The 22292-nt window shown below is 50.4% G+C and overlaps 3 protein-coding genes and 1 pseudogene across 3 annotated transcripts, besides 12 other annotated features; all 4 read right to left on the bottom strand.

The window, feature by feature from the left end:
* Positions 1–2471: part of a sequence feature (heterozygous, non-Esmeraldo-like haplotype) that runs on past the window's edge.
* Positions 391–413: a sequence feature (AT_rich).
* Positions 582–621: a microsatellite.
* Positions 655–7083, bottom strand: Tc00.1047053508899.40 (hypothetical protein, conserved; the record flags this gene model as incomplete). The annotated part of the gene is made up of 1 exon (XM_810550.1): positions 655–7083. One exon carries the CDS (start codon positions 7081–7083, stop codon positions 655–657), a length of 6429 nt encoding a protein of 2142 aa, XP_815643.1.
* Positions 2472–3261: a sequence feature (haploid, non-Esmeraldo-like haplotype).
* Positions 2489–2523: a microsatellite.
* Positions 3262–6935: a sequence feature (haploid, Esmeraldo-like haplotype).
* Positions 6275–6306: a sequence feature (GA-rich).
* Positions 6936–22292: a sequence feature (heterozygous, non-Esmeraldo-like haplotype).
* Positions 7428–7456: a microsatellite.
* Tc00.1047053508899.30 (hypothetical protein, conserved) lies at positions 7703–9271 on the bottom strand (the record flags this gene model as incomplete). Its single annotated transcript, XM_810549.1, has 1 exon — positions 7703–9271. One exon carries the CDS (start codon positions 9269–9271, stop codon positions 7703–7705), a length of 1569 nt encoding a protein of 522 aa, XP_815642.1.
* Positions 9511–9530: a microsatellite.
* Positions 10177–20493, bottom strand: Tc00.1047053508899.20 (hypothetical protein, conserved; the record flags this gene model as incomplete). The annotated part of the gene is made up of 1 exon (XM_810548.1): positions 10177–20493. One exon carries the CDS (start codon positions 20491–20493, stop codon positions 10177–10179), a length of 10317 nt encoding a protein of 3438 aa, XP_815641.1.
* Positions 20769–20789: a sequence feature (AT_rich).
* Positions 21170–21236: a sequence feature (T-rich).
* Tc00.1047053508899.10 lies at positions 21588–22292 on the bottom strand (annotated as a pseudogene; the record flags this gene model as incomplete).

Genomic DNA, 22292 nt, shown 5'->3' with positions numbered 1-22292 from the left:
AATGCCACTCTCCTTCAGTGCGTGAGCGTGTGCATCTGCTTATTCAAGCGGAGGTCACAACACGCACGTTGTGAAAAGTTATGATTCTTACCCCATAATAAAATTGCTCCACCTCTCTCTTTTTCCCCACCATTTCATCATCCCTCACTTTATTTATTTATTTGTCTCTAGAGTGGAGTGCATGCGTGCTGGGTGTGCATGCACCAGAACAACTCGCACAGCCACAGCAACTTCGTCGTGGTCGTGGCGTTGACCAGGAGAAGCAACAGGGAATGCTATTAGGTAAGAAAGGGAGTAAAAAGCATGGGCAGAGCCAAAAACACTGTTTTCCCATATTTCTAAAAATGCAAAAACAACAACAAGAGGGGAGGGAATGTATGGGATGAATACAATATATATATAAATATAAATTTCTCCTTGTTTCACATGTGTCAGTCCCACACTTCTCTGAGAACACCGGCTTTCTTTTTCTATATCTTTGTTCCTCTCTTGCTTTCTCTCGCGTACCACACACACATCCTATACACACACAAACAAAAAACCACCACACGCCGTGTGCGTACATCTACACACAGCCGCACAGAGGGAGAGAGAGAGAGAAAGCAAGAAAGAGAAAGAGAGGAAAAGGTGGAGAGATGCCTTTTTCTCCCTCACTCACGGTTCGACCGGCAACAAAGTTCGTTTGTATGACTTCGTTATAAATGAGTGCGGCTGCTCAAAACTCCACGACGGTCGCAGTGGTCCAGAATTGAGTTCTGTTCGCCATGGCGGTGATACAACCCGAAGCGTTGAACGTCTATCAGTACGGCTGGTATTTCGCCGGCTGCTTCCTCCGCGTGTCATTTTCATTGGTCCGGCTGCTGTTGTGGGAATACGGGTGTCAGGAAAGAGGTGAACGGTGATACAAGGATCATGGGAGCATGGTGTGGGCCGTCGTATCTTACTTGATCCTGCATTATGGCAGCCGCAGTAAATTTCACCCTCCTGATTGAAGTGATGACGTGAACAGTGACGGTCAGGGGAGCGTTGAGAAACACGATCAAAGAGGCGGTGCTGTCGAAGGTGCCGAAGACGCTGATCTAACTCATGTAGTGTTGGCGTGGTGCGCACATTGCACTCTTCACGTTGATGTGAGTTATACGGCAACGATTCGTGATGGCGTTGTGTTCCCATGTAAAGAGGCACTTCATGGTAACTCGTAACGAACACGCGTTCGCGACTGACGTTTACATGTCCCTCTTCCTCTCTAAACTCCATTGCCCGTGATCTGTACTGTTCTTGATGCTGCCTTCGTACACTGGAGCGGTTGCTTAAGTCTGCCAGATCATCAGACATATAATCCCGTTTAATAGGTCGTACAGGCTTTCCATCATAGTAAGTGCGCTCAAGGCCGGTAGGGTCGCGGTGGGCAAAGTCGTCAAAGCCCTTAGCGAGCTCAATTGATGCTTCAAAGGGAGAAATGCGCCCCATCATGCGTCGCGATGGGCGTCTTGTTTTGGCGGGGAAATGAACTCCCAAATGACTCGGAGAGGGTGCCCTTCCAAAGGCAGAAAGCGGATCCTCCATGACGACCCGCTCGGCCTCGCGTCTGCGCAGCCGCGAGTCAGCGTGGACAGGGGGCGGCTCCCTAAATTGTGGATTCAACGAAGCGAAGGGTTGGCGTGGGTACTCCTGGCGCTGTTGTTTTTGGTTGTTGTGGGCTGCTGCCAGATGCTCCTTAAGGCCATTCCTGGGGAATCGTCGCTGCAACTGCTGCAACTCCTCAGCAGCAGCGGCGCTCATGTGTCTGTTGGCGCGTGCACGCCGTACGGGCGGGCTGCACCTCCTCTCCGCCTTTTTTTGTTTGGACTTTGCGGCAAAGACACCCGGCACGTAATTTCTTGGCGTCGGCGGCTTCGGTCGCCTCGGCTCCGCATCGCGGGATAACGGAACAAAAAAGGCCTCGTACCGCTTTCGCACTGTCCTGGGTTCTTCCACGCTTCCAGGTGACTTGACCTCTTTCGCTTCGCTTTCCTGATCCTCCTTTTCTTCTTTTTCATCATAGTCGTCAGGCAACAACTTCCGACGAACACCAAGCGGTGACCTCCCAACTTCATCTTTTCGTGGCACGGCCACCGCTTCTTCCACTTCCCACAAAGATGAGTCATCTCCATTCTCTCTTTCCACTTCTTTGGTTTCATGCTTCTCTTTTTGTGGCTCCCCTGACAAATGACGGCGGTGGGCGTTGATAACATTGATGTGGTGTTCTTCACAACATGCGCTGTGGACAGCAGCGGGGCCACAGTAAAGACACACCTGCGAATCACATTTCACACAGGGGCTTACCGTATCTTTTCGGTAGCAAACACCGCAACCGTCATCAGCAGGAGGTTGCAAACGAACTGATTGTTTCTCTTCTCGTTTTTTATGATACTGACGCCTTGTCGATTGCTTCAGCGGTGTACTGAAAGCCTCCTTGTCATCCCCGGTGTTAACCCGATGTTTGGATTCCTTTTCCTCTTCCTCCTCCTGCTCTTCCTCCTCTCCCCACAGAATGCTTTTTTTCTCGACATTAATCAACTCCTTCTCCGCTCGATCGCGTTCTGCTTGTCGTCTCCGCATTCGTCGTCGCTCCGTGCGTAGTCTGTGCTCCGCCTCTTCGGATAGATACCAGGCTTCCTTTGTCGCCTTCACAACTTCTTCCACTGCTCCACGAATGGCGGCCCGAATGACATTGGTGCAAAGCACCGCAGTGAGGGTATACCCATCCTTCCCCTCCTCCTTTGGTCCTTTTAACACCGCCGCCGTGGCAGCTTCGGCGGTAGAGGCTGCTGTTTCCACGGGCCACGCCAATGGCGGCTGCTGAGGCGTTGATTCCCGAGATTCCTCAAACTCCCGCATGCGCTGCTGAGCCGCACGCACACTCACTTTGGCGGCGTCAACAGCCGCCGCCCGCTCAACGCGACGGGCCTCCAACTCCTCTAGCCGACGTTTCGCCTCTTCCGCCAGGCGACTTGCCTCCGCTTTCGCCGCCAAAATGGCTTCCTGCGCCTGTTGCTCAATACCACGCAGTCTCTGCTGAACCTCGAGGTCCTTCTGCCGCAGCTGCTGTTCCTGCTGTTCTCGGTATTCCTGCAACTGCCGCTTCGCCTCGAGGGCAACACGCTGCGCCTCTGCCGCCGCAAATGCCTCTGCCTCTGCCTTGGCACGACGGACATCATCTGCAGCGCGTCTTTCCGCTTCCCTCAATGCATGTTCCGCTGCCCGCAGTTTCGCCTCAACCACCGCACTTTTTTCTTCCTCCTCGATCGCCCGCAGCGCCGCCGCATGTGTTGCCTGCCGCTCATTTGCATCCCGTAATCGACTCACTTCCTGCTCAACATATCGCTCTGCCTCTTGACGTGCCCGGCGGATGCGTTCTTCTGCTCGCTGTTCGGCTTCACGCAGCAACCGCACAGACTCCGCCAGCGCCGCGCGTTTTTCTTCCTCCGACCTGGCGCGAAGTTCTGCTTCTTCCGCAATACGGAGCTCCGCTTCCCTTAGACGCGTCTGCGCCTCAATCAACTCCTCCTCACGTGCGAGTTCCTTTAACCGTTTTTGCCTTATCTTCTCCTCGTCAACCGTGACGGCTGAGGGGTCATTTACAGGGCCATGTCCAATGCCTTGAGATGCCAACACTGGCTGACTCGGGATGTTTTCTTCAATTTTCTTCTTTTCCAAAATGTCACACGAGAGCTGAAGAGCTTGACGCCGTAGCCGCCTACGTGCCTCCCGCTCATCCTCAAAAATGTAATGCCGATCATCATCTTCATCCTGTAACAATTCTTCCAAGGCGCGTCTACAACGTTGTGACCGATCGGCGTACCGCTCACGACGTGTTTCTTCTATGCGTCGTTGTCCCTCCTTCTTGTATGCGTTGGCCGCATCTCTTATCTGTTCCCTCACGAGAGTTGCCCATGCACTTGCCTCCTCCCTTTGTACTCCAATACGGCGTTGCTCCTCAACACTTTCGCACTCTCCCATTTTGTCACGCAGCCGCGCAACCTCTTTAGCTCGCCTGAGCCGTTCTGTTTCTAGAGATGTTAATTCCATCCTTTGGCGGCGCTCGTCCGTCACCCACCATGACCGGTTACCCGCCTCATCGTTATAAATACCGTCCCGGACACGAAGCTCCTCTGTTTCCACAAGAGCAAGACGTGCACGCCAGGCACCCTCCGCCGTTGTTTTTTCTATTGTAGAGTGAAGTTCTGAAAGTTTTTCCACTGCATCTTTTTTGCTTCGCCGGGCCTGTGTTTCGAGAGGCGCTGTAAGTGACAAGCATTCAAAACGTTCTGCCTGCACGAGAGAAAGGCGTTCTAGATGTTCCTCCTGTGCGATACGCACCGCCTCCGAAGAGAATTGCCGTACCGCAACGTCCATTGCATCCAAAAAACGCGTTCCAGAGGCGTCATGAAGCAAGCGCTCTCCAGCAAGAAGCACCTCTTCGTGTCTCACAGCCTCGCGGGAGTGATTCATGCGTGCACGGCGCTCCTGGACCTCTATGTTCTGACGCTCATGCTTTTCTTCATCCATCAGAGCCAATTCCACTTCACCAAAGCAACGATTTAATACACTCCGTGATCGTTCCGCGATGGATCGCAGCATTCTTTCCATTCTATCGATTTGTTCATGCTCCTCTGTTGCCTTTTTGACAATGGAACGAAATGAGGCCCACGATCGCTGTTGCAGCTCAATCCGCCTCTCCTCTTCTCGAAGCTCCAGACGTCGCCAACTATTAGCAATTGCACGCTGTGAGAGTGGTGTATCGGAATATGTTGTGTCCATGGGTGCTTCACAGACCTTCAGGCGTTGAGACTGAGCCAAAAAAAGATTAATGAGAGCGTGACGTTCGTGTCGCTCCATATGTTGCAGCTGCAGTGCTTCTAATTCCGCCTCTTCAACCAACGCGGCAAAGTACTGAGACGCCACAGAGAGGGACGCCGTTGCTGCAGTGCGAGAAGATTCGGGAGCATGAGAAGAGCTCAAAGCCCCGCGTACGGATGCAGATGTGACGGAACTTGGGGACGCCGTTGCCGTCCTAAGAGTGGGTACCGTCGTAATAAAAGACGTCCACTCCGCATGACGGTCGCGTTGTTCTTCCTCAAGGATTTTCCACCGCTTGTTGTCCTCCTCCACCGCAAGATCATACAAGTGCTGCATGTACAGCTGCTGCACCGCCACAATACGCGAGACCCCACGCTGCATTTCTTTCATTTGAAGCTGACGACGACATTCAGCAAGCGCCTCTATAGAATTCATGTGGAGGCGCGTGAGATCATCCAATGCGTTTTGCTCCAGCCACATACGAGCCTTTGTCTCTTCTGTTGTCAGTGTGATGGACGCCCGCGTGAGCTCCATCTGATGCTTTTCGGTCAAACGAAGAAGTTCCACCTCAAAAAATCTCTTCAAAGACGCATGGAAATCCCTCTCCAGCGTTGACCAATCGGAGCGCTGCATATCTTCAATGAAAGTACGATGCTCCATCTCACTTGATGCATATTCGTCAAATTCCTTGGAGATGTATGCAATATAGTTTGTTGCCGCCTGCGCTGCACGGTTGGCAGACAGTCTTTGAGCTTCAAACGCACTTATCTCCACCTCGGCTTGGACACGGGAACTATGCAACAGACGGCGCTCCATACCTTCCACACCTTCAATCATTTGTCGTTCTCGTACCTCAATTTCACCAATCCCAAATGAAATTTCCATTGCTGAAATTATTTCAGACTGCAGACTTTCCAATTGATGCTGCAAAAGTTGAGTATCACGTTGTTTCAATTCCTCAATTTCTTCTTTGGGCTCCAATTTCTCATGTGCAATACTGCTTTCAGTGTCCTCAAGTTTCTGCAAAACCACTTCAGTTGTCTGCGTCCCCTCAGGTTGTATTGTTGTATCCGATGCAATTACTGAAACTGGTTGCTTTTCTTCTTCATCGTACAGCAGTGGAGCAACAGGATGTCTCTTGAGAAGGCTTGCTGGAGTCTCATCATCCGACGTCGCGCTGACTTGTCCCTCCGAGACGTCAAGAGGGGTACGGGGACTGACACCAAGATCTAACACGCTCGTGATATCTACTTGTGCTGCAAGCATATCCTTTTCCCGAATCTCACGCTGCTTACTCATGGCATTGCGACGATATTCCTCCGCCATTGAAATGGTGGAGCGCTCCTGGGCTTCTTTCGCCACGGCAGCAAGAAGGCTTTCTTCAATCTCGGCTACAATAGCGCTAAGAGACACATGCACATCCTGTTGCACATCTTTTTCCCCTACCTCTTCTTCTTCTTCTTCAACTGTACGAATACGCAGTGGTGGCGGGGGCGCAAAAGGTATCGGTGGTGCGAGATAACGGTGCTCAGTCGGCGGCAACGGCACACTGCTCGCACGACTGCCAGAAGATCGACGCCGCGTCACAGAGGAGCTCTTGATGGTGTACAGGTTCACTGCAACAGTTTCTCTGGTGTTCGACCTCGTCACCACCTCCTTCATACGCTCGCGCTGCCTATAGCTTGGATCCTTTGGCAGGTTTCCAACAGCATCGCGCGTCAGCGGTGAAGTTACAGAAGCATCTCCACGTTTTTTGTTTTCACTCTCCTCAGGTGGCGGCACAACAGACGTCGTCGGGTTCGCCGAAAACTGCACAGAGGCAGAACGTTTTTTGCTGCGGTCAGCCTTCGCAAGGGCGCTTCGTGCCGGCACGTTGTCTGCCGAAACACGTACCGAGCGGCGTGATGCGTGTGAGGCGGCAGAGGATACGCCATCGTCAATCGTCACACGCAACTCGTCGGGTCCAGTACGCTTTTTACCCGTCTGCGCAAGACGCGAGATGGAGTGACACGTTGGGCAGCGAATGTAGCGACCAGCGTTGTCGCAGTTGACGAGGGCGCACGGCTGGCACACGTAGTGGCGGCAGTCGACGAGGGAGAAGAAGACAAAGACTGGCGCAAACGGGTCTGTAGGCGGCGGCTTTGAATTCTTCCCGCAATAGACGCACAAGTCACGCTCCCTTGAAAAGCCGTATTGACGTGCGGACGCTATTGAAATGTTGTCCGATGTAAGGCCAGCCATTGCTCAGGCGCGCGGAAGTGAGCCTGAAAGAAAAAAAATAAATGGCAGCTCACCGTCACCACACGGCACGCCAAGATCAAATTCAAACAAGCAAACAAACAAAAAACGGGGATGAGCCAAACAAAGGTTTGATTTCCCTTTTTCTTTCTTTTTAGGGTTGCTGTCTTTTCTTTTTTTGTGTGACGTATTTTGTTTCCCCCGCCCGTTGATTGACTTCTACCGTGTTCTCCCTCCTTCGGGCCCCCTTTTTTTTTTTTTTTTCTCCCTCCGTGTGTGGTGAAGCAGAAAAAAAGAAAAACGGAGTAAATTGCGGTGCGGAGTGATGCTTCTGCACAGCAGGAACAAATACTAATAATAATAATAATAACAATAAAGGACACACAAGCCGTGGGGAAATGTAAAGGAGAAAAACTTTCTTCTGCTCGATGCACAGAGCGGCGCCATCCGCTGTTCTTTTTTTTTTTTTTGTTTCTCTTTTTCCTCTTCCCCTCCAGCCACCCTTTAATTCCGTCTAAACACATCAGTTACCATCATTCATCAACGCCACCTTCCAAGAACAAACAAAAACAAAAACGCACCACCGTCTCTAAAAAAGGAAAAAGACAACTGACAGGAGATCTCATGCGGCTGCCCACGCGGGTGTCCACAACCGAACACGACAATCATCGCCACCGCTCACCACGACGTTACAAAACGGTGCTACCGCAAATCCACGCTGCATATGATTCGGTACCACCAACGAGTACGATTTATCACTAGAGTAAACACAGTAAGAATGGATAGCAAAGAGGGACGTGTCCTGCAATAGCACGTGGCTCTCGTTACAACTAAACGCGGCGTGGATGCTGCGATGGTTGCACTTTCCAGGCTCACCAAATGACATCACCTCTGCCGTGCCGCACCCACCATCCGAACGACGCAAGTCCCAGAGTCTGGCAACGGAGTCCATTCCTGCAGAAAGAATAAAATTGCCTGTGCGACTGAACTTCACACTTGTCACAGGTACACTCGAATGGGCATTGTTTACCTTGGCCACCGGACGGCTGCTGACGCCATCGTACACAATCAGCGAACCATCCAGACTACACGAAGCAAGCAACCGTCCATCCAAAGAGAAGTCCACATCACACAGAGCAGCTGTGTGGCTATCATCTGTCCCTCTTCTATAGAACCCTCCTCTATTCGACATTCCACTCCTGCCTGTAATTATATTGGTAGCCGCCGCATTATTCTCATTACCGGAAACTGTATTGGGTGTCATCAACTTCCATGTGCGTAAATTCAAAAGTCTCGGAGCTGTGTGGTCCGTGGCGTAAAGTATGTATTCACCCGAGGGATGAAAAACGGCCGATCGGATGGGGAATGTATCATGCAGTTTATGTAACACCTTATTATTGGGTTGACTGTAGTCACGCAGGTACAAATCCCCCTCACGTCCGCCTGTCAACAGGAGCGGTCGTGACGGATGGAAGTGCATCGCTTCAACAGACTGAGTGTGTTCGTGGAATCTTCGTGCCTCCGCCAGTTCAGTGATTTTATTGCTCGCGTTACGAACCCCAACGTTTCCACTCCCACCACTGCCGTCCAAACCACGGAACTGATTTTCCTGTCGCACCTCTTCTAGCGCCATCAGGTCTTCCATCGTCTTGAGTGAAAACACAACACACAGCCCGTTGTTTCCACCACAGGCCGCCAGAGAACCATCCGGCGATATATTGACACGACGCACAACCCCGCCTAGTGAAGAGGTCGTAAACCGTTCCCGCATTCGGTATGCCATTTGGCCCACTGTCGAACTCTCCGTGAGGTGCAGCGGCACATACAACTTGGAGGCACCGAGGTAGCGCTCCACCACCTCATACGTCATGAAGTTCTCCATTTCAGTTATGTTGCTTGCTTCGTGCGCTAGGCCCATCGAGACAAGTTTTGACAATCGCTGGCTGTCTTTTTCTAACCGTGGGACCACAACTCCTGTCGCATCGGCCACCGCCGCGGCTGCCCCCAAGTACCCATCATGGTGTAACTGCCGGATCATCATTTGGTACAATTGACGGGAAAAATTCTGCCGCAGACACGCCACACGTGGCCGCTTCCGAGTAACTGCGTTGCTGTGATCCACCGTGTTGGTGTGATGCGGCGTTGCCGTCTCCTCACTTGCCCCATTTTTCCCCTCCGCTTCTCCTGACATTCCCTGCTCCGTGCTGCCCACACATGTGTTCAGAGAGACAAAAACAAACAAAAGACAAACAGAGAACAAGCGAAACAAACCACATAGGAAGAATGACAACTACCACATGCACAAAAGCACACATAGACACATATACAGAAGAAAAAAACACCATCGCAAAAACACGCAAAAAAGAGCCAAAAACAATTTGCGTTTCTTTTTAACATTTGCAACTCAATTGGAAGATTTTAACCTCCTTCCACACACACACACACACACATTCCCTTCTTAATTCCTCAAAAAAAAAAAAGACGGAGACAAGATGTCCAACACAAATGACGCACGCCACACTTCCCGCCCCTCTGAAACTACCAAGCAGGTGCGAATGCACAGGCGCGCCTGTTTCCCGTCAGACACATTTCCCACGCCATGAATAGCCAATAAGGGATTTGCGTGTATTATCCACCTTGAAGGATGTTCTTCATTTAGTTACCCGCTTCATCGCCAGTCGGGCAACTCATTAGGCACGGAAAATAGAAAGAGCTCCCACACGCCGCTATTTCAATGTGACACTTCTGTTACATGGCTCATAGAGAAAAACAAACAAGAAGGAAAAACAAAAGGACAGGGACAAATTGAATACGCATGCATAAATACCTATGCTTTGCTTCAAATAAGATGATTAGGCCCGTGGGAGTCAAAACAACAACAACAATGAAAACATTTAAGTGTAATGGTGCCATGGTCCTCGGAGATAAAAAAGTTGTAACCGATGGTAAAAGATAATAAACATAAATTGGAACAGGCGTAGTATACATGGTTTGTTTATTTGTCCTCTTCGTTCACAATTTCCCCTTTCCAAAAGAGAAGGAAAAATATGTGACCAATACATCCAAGCAAAATGTCCCTGCGTTGCAATGCAAGTGCTACTTGTGCGACTCGTAAGACGGAGCTGTAGAAAGACCGAGGTGGTGAATCGTCCTCCCGACAAGACCACTTCCAATCGCCCTAACCAGCAGATGCATGTGCGGGTCCTTTCCAGATGCGTTTGACCTTGCCAAACGGCGGGAGGCTACCCACGCATCGAGAGTGTCTGCAGGCAGACGGTTCTTCCCTGGAGCTGGTGTGAAACGTGGCGGAACGGCTGCAGTCCCATCCTTAGAAGCTCTTCGAAAAATATCGGGGGATTTCAGCGACCGTTTCATCATGGGAGAACTACTCTGGGAATGTTCATCCTTCTTCACGACGCCTGCACTCACTGCAAGTGCCATAGGGGTCATGGTGAGAAGAATTGCCGTGCCTTCATTTACCGCGTCCTCTTCAATTATTTGACTTGCCTCAACGTCCAAAGGAAGAACAAGGGGAAATAAAACAAAGCCACAATCGCAAAGAGTATCCACAAGCTTCAACGCTTTTGAAAGTTCCTTTTCGTCCTTTCCACGTGTTGCGGAGGATTTTTGCCCGTTTAAATCCTTCGTTCCAGAGACGGAAGAATGTACCAGTTTATCCTGTCGCTGGTATCCCAAAGTAGAAGTCGACATCTGCGTCATCATGTACGGGGTTGGTGAAGTCCGCGGCATTTGCGACAAAAGAAGAATTCGCAATTGTTGCCTACGCTTTTCATTGATGTGCTGCAACACAAGTTCGTCATCAGCAGAACACAATCCCAGATGCAGGAGACTCACGTTGCCTGAAAGAAGCGGCGGTAGGAAAGCCGTTCTCGTCGTACGTTGACTAGCCGCCTGATTTCTGACCAACGTGGCATCGGCGACTTCTTTTGCCAAAAGTTCTGCAATGTGGTTTCGTGGTTTTGGTATTCCCTCGTCATGAAGCTCAATAAAGTTCATAGAAACCAATAGGATTCGAGGGACGGAGTAGAAAGATGAAGCGGGAAAGGGCAATCGGATTGCGCGGCAAAATCCACGGGGATTCGGGCGGTATGTAGGCGGGACGCAACCGTATTCCATGAGTAGTGACACCATTGGCCCGCGGGCGTAGTCAAAAGGTGTAAGGCCATGCTTATTCATTCGCAACATGCTGCGTAAGAAAACGGCCGGGTGTGATTCATCATCATCCAATGCATCCACGTCTCCAGTTTTCATTGCTCCGCGCAACTCTGGGGAAAGAGTTTTCTGCGGTAGTTTTGGCATATCTATCAATGCAAAATTTGGTGGCATCGTACTCGGTGGATCATATTGATAGTATGTGAAGTAAAACAAGGCGGCCGCTAAAAAATATCGGGTAAGTCGAAGCTGGCCATTCTGTACCAGAATGTGTAGTATTGTGTCTTTATTTTTGCGTGTCACGTAGTTGAGTGTGATCATTTCGCCGTCACTTGATTCCCAGCAATTCAGAGGTCGGGAGGCTGCCAAGAAGAGTTGTACTGCCGAAGTTGTGAGGGGGGCCCTTTGATCCATAAGGTAAAGCAGGGTATCAATCGTCCGACTCGACGGCCGCGGTGCGTGCAGGAGAAGGGTCGTGTGAAGCGCCCAGTCACACAAATAATACGCAAAGTACCGTGGTGGCAGAGGCGGGGGTGTTGTCTCAAACGGCGTTCCCCCTTGGCGCAGCGACAAGTTGAGGCTTTTTGTCCCTTCCAGCGAGACAGATTTTCTGAGTGTCTTTCGTTGCACGGACGCCGTAGAGAGCGTACTTTCTGTGCCTCGCTGCGCGTGTGATCGTAAAGGAGCCCCGATGTCCGTTGTGCCGTCACTCATTTTCTTTCGCGTAGAAAATGAAGCAGAGGCCTGTGTGTGGGACGCCGTACGATCAATTGATTTTGTTCTTTCTTGCAATGATACGGGTCGTGCGGCTGGACCAATGCCCCATGTTACCGCCGAAGCCGTTTGTCGTTCGCGAGCCGCCGTCATCACATCCATGTACCTTAGGTTGGTTTCAGTCTTGTCAACATCGCCCTTTTCCCCTTCCACACCCGGATCAGGCGTCTTTGCATCGAGTGCAAGGATATTCACCATTGCACTCTTGTTTTCCCTTGCCTTCTTGGTATTCCCTTTATTTTCGTTCAAACCAGCTATTTTATTGGGGGTTTTACGTGCTGCGTGAATGCCAAACGTACTATTCTTTCGATCCCCACGTATTGGCGGTGGTGTTCCACGAATAGAAAAGGTCCCTGTATATGTGTTTTGGTTTTCTGGGGCCGCCTCGTCCGCCACTCCCGCATCTTCCGAAAGCCCAGTATTGGGGTCAATGCGTTCATATTGCTCAGCACTTAAGAGTGCAGCCGCGTCGGGAACATCAGAAATAGCTTTCAATACATTAATGCTGCCTGCGGCAATAGCAATTACACCAATGTGATACTTTTCCATTAAGTAACGCCATTCATGTTTGACACAGGCTTGTAGCTCTGCTGGAGACAAGCTCATGAGATCCATCAGCATAGCAGAGTTATCGAAGCGTACGGCCAATTCAATTAACTCATGAAAATGACTCGACATGATTGTAAGCACGTGACGCTGAGAACTTGGAATTGCCCCACCACCATAAGCCGCCGCAATGGCAGATGGTGGTGACACCACACAAACCGCTGCTGCTGCAAGCTGACGAACGTACTGTCTTGTCTTTTTTACAATAAATCTCCAGTTGTAGCTGGGAGATGTCTCTGTCTTTTCATTTTTCACCGGTGAAGACGTTCCAATATCGGTAAAACTAAGAGGGGATTGCGTTGTTGGGGACGAAATATCGGACGCTGAACTCATTGGCAGCAGTGGAGTGGATTTAATCAAATAGATTGGAATGGCCGAGGCGGCGGGAAGCAGCACACTCAAAAGCGAAGTCCACTCTGCTGGCGTCACAGTCACCTCCTCAAGTCGGCCCACAAACTGGGCATAAAGAACATTGGACCAGAAAGCATTGATGGCTTCTGGCTGCATGAGAATATGCTTCACGTCATTTGCGTAAAGCACTGCAACTCGTAGAGCCACGATGGGATGTAGGTTGGAGTAAACCATCGAAAGGAATGAAAACTTTGTGGACGCCGCTGGAAGATGTCTGAGAATGGCAAGGAGCAAATCCATTTCTTCTTCCGCGTAGTAGAGACGTGTAGCGAGTATAGCCCAACAGGAGGAGGCCTCCAAATTTCTTACGAGATCTTCATTTATTGCACACCTGTCGGAGCTTGCATTGGCCGTATTTAAACGACTGATAGAGCTAAATTCCTCCTCCCCGCCATTCCGCGCACCCGCACCACCCGCGGTCCGTGAAACCCGCTGCTGCACTATTAGTGAGACAATATTGGTGTAGCTTAACCGTGCGGCCAATGACAACGCGGTTTGCCCATCACTGTCCTCATAGTACAAATTATCAAAGCGAAATTTTCGCAGCAATCGTTCCACGACCAATAATAGGCGACGAACAGCAGGGATGGTGATTGGGTCACGGTACGGCGCGGGATCTTTTTCGGAAACCCGTGTACTCACATCCACATCCAACGAAAAACAACGCGTGGAAAAAAAAAGCTCCCCCAAGCTTGCGTTTCCCTGAAAAAAGGCATGACTGCCGCACTCCACTGAGTAGATGTGGACCGCCCTGCGCAGGAGGAAAATCGGCAGAGTATCACCCGTCACAGGGTGAATGACGGAGGGAGAAAGAACATATGAGTACTGTTCCAGCAGTGCGATGAGACTCTGCGGGTTATATTCAGCACACAGAAAGACCAGTTGGGTGTAGTATACCCTTTTCTTTGGGCTCATGCGTGGGAATTCGAGAGCACCCTCCAATCTAAAGGGGGAGTCCATCCAAGAAGATGTCGCAATTGCTTCAACAAATGGGACCGCAAGTGGCAACTTCAGGCCTTCCTTGGCATCCGGCGAAATCGTTGTCCACATGCCGCTGTTGCTTTCTCCTCGTTGCACTGAGTCACGTTTCATGAATAGCGAACTTTGTCTTGTGACTTCCTGCGAGCTTTCCTCCTCCACTACATCGTCTTCTTCCTCTTCACCGAGCGGTACCTGCTCATCCAAAAAGACCTGAAGCTTCGTGCCTTTTCCAGGACACGCACGCACAGCAAGCATCCATGCATCGTTTCCCTCGGCATCAAAATTGCCCTGCAAAACGGCCCCGCTCTGAAGAAGCAGACGCAAAATGTGCAGTGTGTCAATGGTAGTTCCAGCGGGGAGCGTATCAACTGGCTGGCAAATGAGTTCCTGAATTGCCGTCTGTTGCAGTTCTTCCGCCTTTGGAAGCTCCTTGTGCTCCAGTATCTCCTGTATGGAACCCAATCGAAGGCCAAGAGAGAGAAATACCGAAACCGTGTCCACATCGGCAGAGCGCAATGCGAGACGAAACGGCGACAGAAACCACTTGCTTTCGCTGCAAGGAATGCTGCCTGTTGCCGGTACATACAATGGACTCATCTCATATTCATTCAGAAAAAAGTCACATACATGCGATAGACCCAGGGTGGCAGCCAGCTGAAGTACCGTGAACCCAAAAGGGCTTGTAACTTCTTCCACAAAAGCGGTACCAATAACGCCGTGTTGTTCAACCATGTGGCGCAAGTCTTCCACACAGTCTGCGCGCTGCCCATAGGAGCGTATAATAGACATCAAGTCTCTGCAAAGCGGACGCATCTCCGCCAAGCGCTTTTTGGCATTCTCTAACTGGTCCGAGTCCATCATTCTCTCCAAGGACGGAGTGGCAAGAAGTTGTCGAGAAAATACAACAGCATCGCCCGTGGCAATGCGTACTCCACCATATTCACGCAAAAAAGATATGAGTGTTTCCACATGCTGCATGGCACTCACAGTTTGTGACGAGTGCGTGGTCTCGGTGGAGATGATGTCCGCCATGACGTACACTTCCTCAAGCGGAAATCCTTGTTCCAAAATACGTATAGATGCCAATGTGGTGAAACCACTTCCCCCTTTGGCAAGCAACATCTGCACAAATGTACTTCTTCGTCGATGCCTTCCTGTCCGTGATATCCGGGTGTGTAGCGTGCTGCGACGGCGTGACGGCGGTGCTTTTTGTGTACCGGTTTGGTCGCCCAACTTCCCTGCATACGATTCTGGCGTGAGACTCGTCCGCCACAGGAGTGCTGAAGAGACGCTCGTTTTTTTCTGATATCGTGTCCGCCTCCGTGATTCCTGAATTTCACGTGCCTTCCTCTTCTGCTGTCTTCTCTTCTCCCCGTCATGATAAAGCACGGATTTTATTCCCTCCACCTTGGCGGGCGCACCATCCTCGCAAAGGTCCATCTCTCGCCGCTTCGCGTTGTAGCGGGTGAAAAACTCCTCACGGAACGCGTCATTGGCAAAGTAACGTGGCTGTGAAAGGAAGTAAAGTGTTAAATTGTCAAGACTCTCCGCGTCGCTCGACAGGATCGCCACGCAGGTGCCATCAATCACTGGCCCACCCGGGTTCGGCAACGACTCTGGCATGAGTGACGCAATAAGTTGTGCTGCGGCCTCCTGATGCGCGTGAATTGCAACAAGAAGCGGTGTCATGCCCTGGCGATTCTTTTCCACAATATTTACCGCATCGGGCCGTTTCAAAAATTTGTGAATGCAGGAAATTCGTGTAATTTCCTCGTCGCTAAACTGAAAAATGATGTATTCAATCACTTGTAGCATGCCCTCTCGTGCGGCAAGATGCAAGGCGGTGTTTCCATTCTTTTCAATCGCTGAAATATCAAGGACGTTGGAACCACGCCGAAGTTTGTCCTTCGCGTACTCCAAGAGTTCAAGTGCCAGGTGTTCATTTCTGTTCATAATGGCGACCTGAAGCGGGGTTGCATACTTTGTTTTGTTCTGCAGGTTCAATGAGGCCCCCTTCGCAATGAGTCCTCGCGTCACTTCCAATTGCCCAAGCTCGCACGCCAGATGCAGCGCACTACTCTGTGTGAGTGGGTCCAATGCATCAACGTCTAACACGGCAAGAAATCGAGATTCGCCCTCTTCGGCAGGGTCTTCATGAAAGGTTTCTCTTTTAGGTGAACGATGTTGGATGGTGCGAGTTGAACTGTTCTTGTAGTTGGACACATTGGAGACGGCATCGCAGCATTCCAGCAGTTTAAGAGCGGCCTCTTGACTACCAAACGTGACGGCCAGAAGCAGCGGCGTTAGACCGTCCAGCGTCACGTTGAGATTCGCACCATTTTTAAGGAGCGGTGGTATGAGGGATCCGATATTGTTTAGCGCGCACCAACATATTGGGGGTGCCACCCCCGCCAAATTTACTGCCACCTGCGAGCGGTAATGTGACGTCTGCAAGAGGGCCGCCGCAATTTCCTCGCTGCGACTGGCACAGGCAAGTTCCAGACAATTCGTTCTCGTCACACGATCAAAACTCGACGGTGAAGCTCCCATTGCAAGAAGTCGCATTGCAATTTTTGTGTAGCCAAATCGGCATGCCATAAGAAGTGCCGTCTCACCACTACGCGTTAGTACGTTCACCGCGTGTCGCTTATGCTCCGCTGGAAGTAATCGACTCAGATAATACAGCAGCAGATGCACACACTCCTGGTGTTTTTCAAGAAGAGCACAATGGAGCGGGGTGTACTCAACGCGATGCAGCATGGTTGCAGAAGTGCACTGTCGAGAGTTTCCGGGAGAAAAAACTCGCATCTGCTTTGCTGTTAAAAAATACTCCGGCTCATTCCCCACCATTTTCAGTGTAAATGAATTGAGGGTCTCTGAAATAGACATACGCTCAAGAAGGGCGTACAAAACCTCCGTATAGCCTAGTGTTGCGGAACCGAGTAGCGCCATGCGTCTCTGACGTTTACTTGCATCGTCCTGACTTACAAAATCTGTAAAGGGGTGTACGGCAATGCGATACGCCGCAACACGCTGGCGCTGTGTGAGTGCGATGCATAAAGGCACCAAGGAAACATCCTCTGGAATGATAGCGACTCCAATGGCACCTTTATTCGTATCGTCACTGCGTCGCTTAAGAAGCACCGGAGGAAAAAATAACAGATCCTCCTTATCGGACTTTGCATTTAACAGCTGACGAACACCCGAGGCCGTGACACGCAGAGTGTGCCCCAGTGAAAGGGTCTCTCGTTCAGCTTGAATGAGCTCGTGACTATCATGGCCGCTGAGGAGCGCGCTTTCGCCGCAGGTGACAAGCCGAATAAGCGCACAGTGCATCATGTTTTCGTCAAAGAGCAGGGGTAATTTTAGGGGAAATACTCCAGGAATAAACTCACGGCACGTTTCAACCGACTCATCTGGCGTTCCCACCCGCGTTGCAGGAGAAGAATTCAGCAAAAAAGTGTTTCTCATCTCTGTTGTCACCGTTTGGCTAGCCAGCAGATGTGACTCATCAAAGACAAAACGTACAATGACCCCAGCGGAAGGTTTTACGCGCTGGAGGACCTCCGTAATTCGGTTTGAGGCCTGCAGGCTCACAGCAGGTCGGAGACCAACCGGCGATGGTAACGTCGTGAAGGCAATCCCAAGAGACTTTCCGTTGACAGTAAACGATGCACTGTGGGCACCAAAATCCACGTGGCAACCAACAACCAGGGACTGAGAATTATAGACTGGCACCCCTCTCAGGACGACTGAATTGCCGCTGAACGCCAAGTTCCAATGAATGGAGTTTGATTCTTCTGAGTCTGACGTGGAACCATTCCCTTTCTTTCTCAAAACTTCAACGGTGGGAACAATGCTTTCCTTTGCAGCATACGCTGCCGACAGCATGTGGGCTTCTTCCAATGTTTCGTTAGTTTGTGCGGAGGCTGAAGCTTCGTATATTGGTGATGAGAAAGGTCCATTGGTGGGACTTACAAATCCAACATCATTGCCTTCATTATTGTTTTCTAACAGAATCCTCAATAAGGGAAAAGGTAAATCCACCGAGTCCCTCTCCTTGTCCTCCACCTCCTTTTTTTCTTGCGCGTCCTCATCCAAGACCTGGTAAACGGCGTTCCTTCCCCTTTCATGTTTCATGGGGCGTATGATGACTTCTTCCACAAGTTGGTTGACCTTGGATCGATGCAAGATATCAAAGGAAATTCCTATGGAATTGCGGTCACTTCCAAGGGGAGGATGCGTCGAACGTCCATCGGCAGCGGACGTACATTCCTCTGAGCACCACCCAACAAAAACAGTAGAAGTTTGCAATCCTGGCATGGTTTCCGGAGTCCGTTCCAAAGATGCGGAGAAGCCGTTGAAGACGCTCGTGCTCACAGGAACACCGCTGAGTAGAAAATTCAAGGAGACATGCACCTCATAGTAGAAAGTCAGGCCGTGCGCCTTTGCTGCTGCTTCTTTCCTCTCTCGTTGCCATCTTACGTGTGGTGATACTGTGGGGTCATCGTCGGGCCATAAGTCTGCGTGCCGTGGTGGGAGTTGTATGACATGTGCATTTGCGGTAGACGTGTCTCCAACCAGAAGGAAATGCGAGTCCGTTGCCTTTAGAGGTGTGTACCCCCACCTGTCCACCCGCCGCATAAATGATGTAGTAACGGCTGGTAATACGGCACACTTGACCGACGAGATTTGAAGGCGGTCTAAACGCTTCTTCCCAAGAATGAGCGAAAAGGACACGCCAGAAGCCGCAGAAGAGGAACCGACTCGCGTCGCTGCCTGCGCATCTTCGTCCTCTTCCAATTCCAACTTCGTCACGGGAGGGTTCTCTGCAGATAATTTTCCCTTCTCATTCTTGTCGGTATCCATGGTCACTTTATCGGTCCGGGAAACCACTTGCTTCTTCCACCTCATTCGCTCCTGCAAGAAGCGTCGCAGCGTCTCGCACAAGTCCCTGTTCACTGACAGAAAGTTTTCATTGTTTTGCATAGAATCCGTGACTAATGTTGGATCCATATAGTCTTCCTCCAGCTCGCCGCGTAGAGATTCTGCGTTTGTGTTATCCTGGGCTTGATGGGCCACGCTCCGCATATATTTTTTAATATTGGACCTCATTTCTGTGACGTACGCCATGTAATTGGGATCATGACGGTTGGGATTCAAAAAGAGCCACACAATGAGTGCGTTGGTATTGTAAAACCCAACTGACATAAGATGCCGCAGTACTTCCATTTGCCCAGTTATCAGTGCTGCATAAAATATGATTCCCGCATGCTCCCTGCTTTCCAATGCATGCAAGTAGGAGTCTGAAGGTGAAAGTACAAGAGACGCAAGGTCATCAAAACGTCCTTCTGCAATAGCTTGCAACAACACATGCAGGACATCTGGGAGGGCTTGCGTCTGTCGCAGGGGCAAATATGTATCGCAAGCGTTTACAAGCCGTACGGTCGTTGTTACAAGATACTCACGCGGTACCAGTTCTACAAGCTGTGCCATTGCCAAGGGATCAATGGCAGCATTAACATACCATTCCACAAATCTTTCCCCAGCGTTGTTGTCGTCATCAATTTTCAATGCAAGAACACGCGCAGAGAAAGGGAGTAATAGTTCTTTTCGCAATCTTGATTGGACACTGCGGGGCGACAGAGGGGGCACAATGCGTAGTTCCCGTACTTTCTCCAGTAACGGTCGTATCCGCAAGCGCAACTCCAAATTGCTGCTACCTGCCTCAGCCTCAGTACCAGCGGTGGTGTCGTAAATATCTTCCAATTTCCCTCGCTTCGGGTCACAAATGCCGTACTCCCGGTCTAAGTCAGTGGCACCATTCTCTTCATTCACGCGTTGGATTGCAATTTCTTCCTCCTCCAGTTCATGCAGGAGTGCATTCAACTTTTCGTGCCGTGCTTCCACAAATGTTCGGTCTTCTCGGTACCTCTGACGCGGCGCGACGCGCCTCAACTCTCGCTGTCGGAGATGATAACTGCCCTCTTTGGGCAGCACCTCTCTTTCTCCGCGCTCAATATCCGTATCCAGAGCCTGGTAATACTCATGGAGTAGCGCCTCGTCACGCCGTAATTCACAGAGTCGGCGTTTCACACGGTCTATTACTTCCCTCAGTGTCGTGCAGGCTCTCACCACCGCAATTCGGTAGAATAGAAGTTCCTCTTGCATGGCCTCCATTTTTCTCCTTGCGTAACCCTTTTTCAGCTGTCTCTTCATTATTTTCATCTTGGAACGCAGCGCAAATTCCTTTATCATGGCGAGTCCGTTCAGAAACTCCTCCTCGGTGCAAGAAAAGACATCCAGCGTCTCCAAAAAAAAGTTTGGGTCATCATTCGTTGTCGTGGGCAGAGTCGTCGTAAATGTCTCCTCTTTCAGGGCGGCAAAGTTCTCGAGCCACCTTTTATTTGAAATGGTCGCGTTGCCCACACGAAAGCGTGGAATCTGAGAGCCTGGTTCCGCTGCCATGCAAATCCGGGAGGAAAAGCAGAAAAGTCTGCCGTAACTGCTATTTAGAGCAAAAATGGGAGGCGCCCGTCACAGACACGTATGCCAATCCACGCAGCTGTGCTGCACGCACGTGAATTATATGATTGCGACGTGCTGTGTTCCTCTTTTTTTTTTTTTGTGTGTTTGTGTGTGTGGGAATAAACTCGCACAATCTGATAGCTCTTCTGTCACTCCCTCCAGCACAACAGCTGCAGGAACCCACCCTCAGAATCATACATGCAAGCACAAAAAAGAAAATATAAATAAAATAAAAAGAAAGGCCGGAGGAAAAGATGCATGCGTGAGAATTGAAAAAAACAACAACATGAGAAGAGTCATTTACATTTCAAAAATACCTACACAGAGGACTGTGGTTTGCCAAGACAAAAACAACCACAAGAGGGAAGAAAGAGGAAACGGGCATACGTCGCATCCGGTCTACATTTTATTTTATTTTCTCTCTTTCTTGTTGTTCTTTTGCCTCGCGTGCCATAAACTCAAAAAACCCCTCTGCTTTTCTCTCTCTCTCACTCTCGGACTCCACAGGCTCCCCCCTCCACAAAACTATCCACAGCGATAGATGCACACAGTGCACAAGCGAGAGAATTGCGCGCCAACACAGAGAGACGTGAAGCAAAACAACAAACATGCACACAGAAAAAACAAAAAACAAAAACTACACAGGTAGAAAGAGAGAGAGAGAAAAAAAAAAGAAAAAAAAAGTGATAGCCTTTTTTTAATTACATGACATGCAGTCTTTCCGCTTCCTTTTTCCTGAATAAACGAGTTAACGCCTTTTCTCCTTTTTTTTTTCTTTTTGGCTTTGACCCTCCAGACCAACTCCCCGGCCACGCCCTGTCTTCTTCCTTCCCTCTCGTTCCCTGCTGGTGCCGGGAACGCACTCATCAAAGCGGAGCCTTTCCTTGTGCTGGCGCATTCTGAGGTCTCTCTCTCTTTTTTTTTTTTTTGTCCGTCTGTGCCAGTTGTTTTCTTCTCTTCCCCTCCCGTTCTTTCATTGAGCCTGTTTGCATACATCCTTTTTCCTCGGTTGCGTCACCCCGTGCCTTCTTCCTTCAATTGTGTGTCTCCTGAGCAGCCTCCTTCATGCACTGCATGAGCCCCAGAGTTTTTTCCTTCCAGCGCGAAACGTGAACGGCAAGTTCCTTCACCTCCTGCAGGCTCAATACACGTGGTTCCACCCATGTGATGTGCACCTCCTGTGTGAGGCCGTCGATCTTCCCCATGATGATACCCTGCGCCAGTGCCGCGAGCAGCAGTGGTTCCACCCGTTCCTCGTCAACCGCACAACGCCGCGCAATCACATCAAAGGTGAACGTGCGCTCGTTAAACGGTGTGTAGAAAACAAGGTGAAGAAGAGCCATCAGTCGCACCTTCTTCGTGATGGAGGGAAAGGATTCGGAAAGGATGGGGCTCGCCGCCATTTCCGCCTTGTGGGCAACGGCGTACTGTTCAAACTCCTCCACCTTGCCATCATTGCAGAGACGCAGCCATTCGAGAATCCACGCGTGTTGCACAGAATCCGCAAGGCGCTCTGTGAAGTGACGTTCGTTCAGAAACTTACCAAAGTTATAAATTTCCTCCGAAAGGAGCGCCGAAAGAGCAGCTTTGTAGGCAAGAGACAAGAGGTCACTCTCAATAATCGGCATCTCGGCACGCTCCGCACTCTTCACGGTTTCAAAAGCGTTCGAGTAGTATTTTGTGTACTGCTGGCGTATCTCGTAGTCCTTTCCACGGGCCTTGGCATGCAGTGCGGGCTA

This window comes from Trypanosoma cruzi, genomic scaffold (assembly GCF_000209065.1).
Source record: "Trypanosoma cruzi strain CL Brener 1047053517087 genomic scaffold, whole genome shotgun sequence".
In the NCBI taxonomy this organism is placed as follows: domain Eukaryota; phylum Euglenozoa; class Kinetoplastea; order Trypanosomatida; family Trypanosomatidae; genus Trypanosoma; species Trypanosoma cruzi.
The sequence above is the reverse complement of the archived record's forward strand: the minus strand, read 5'-3'. Positions and strand labels throughout refer to the sequence as shown.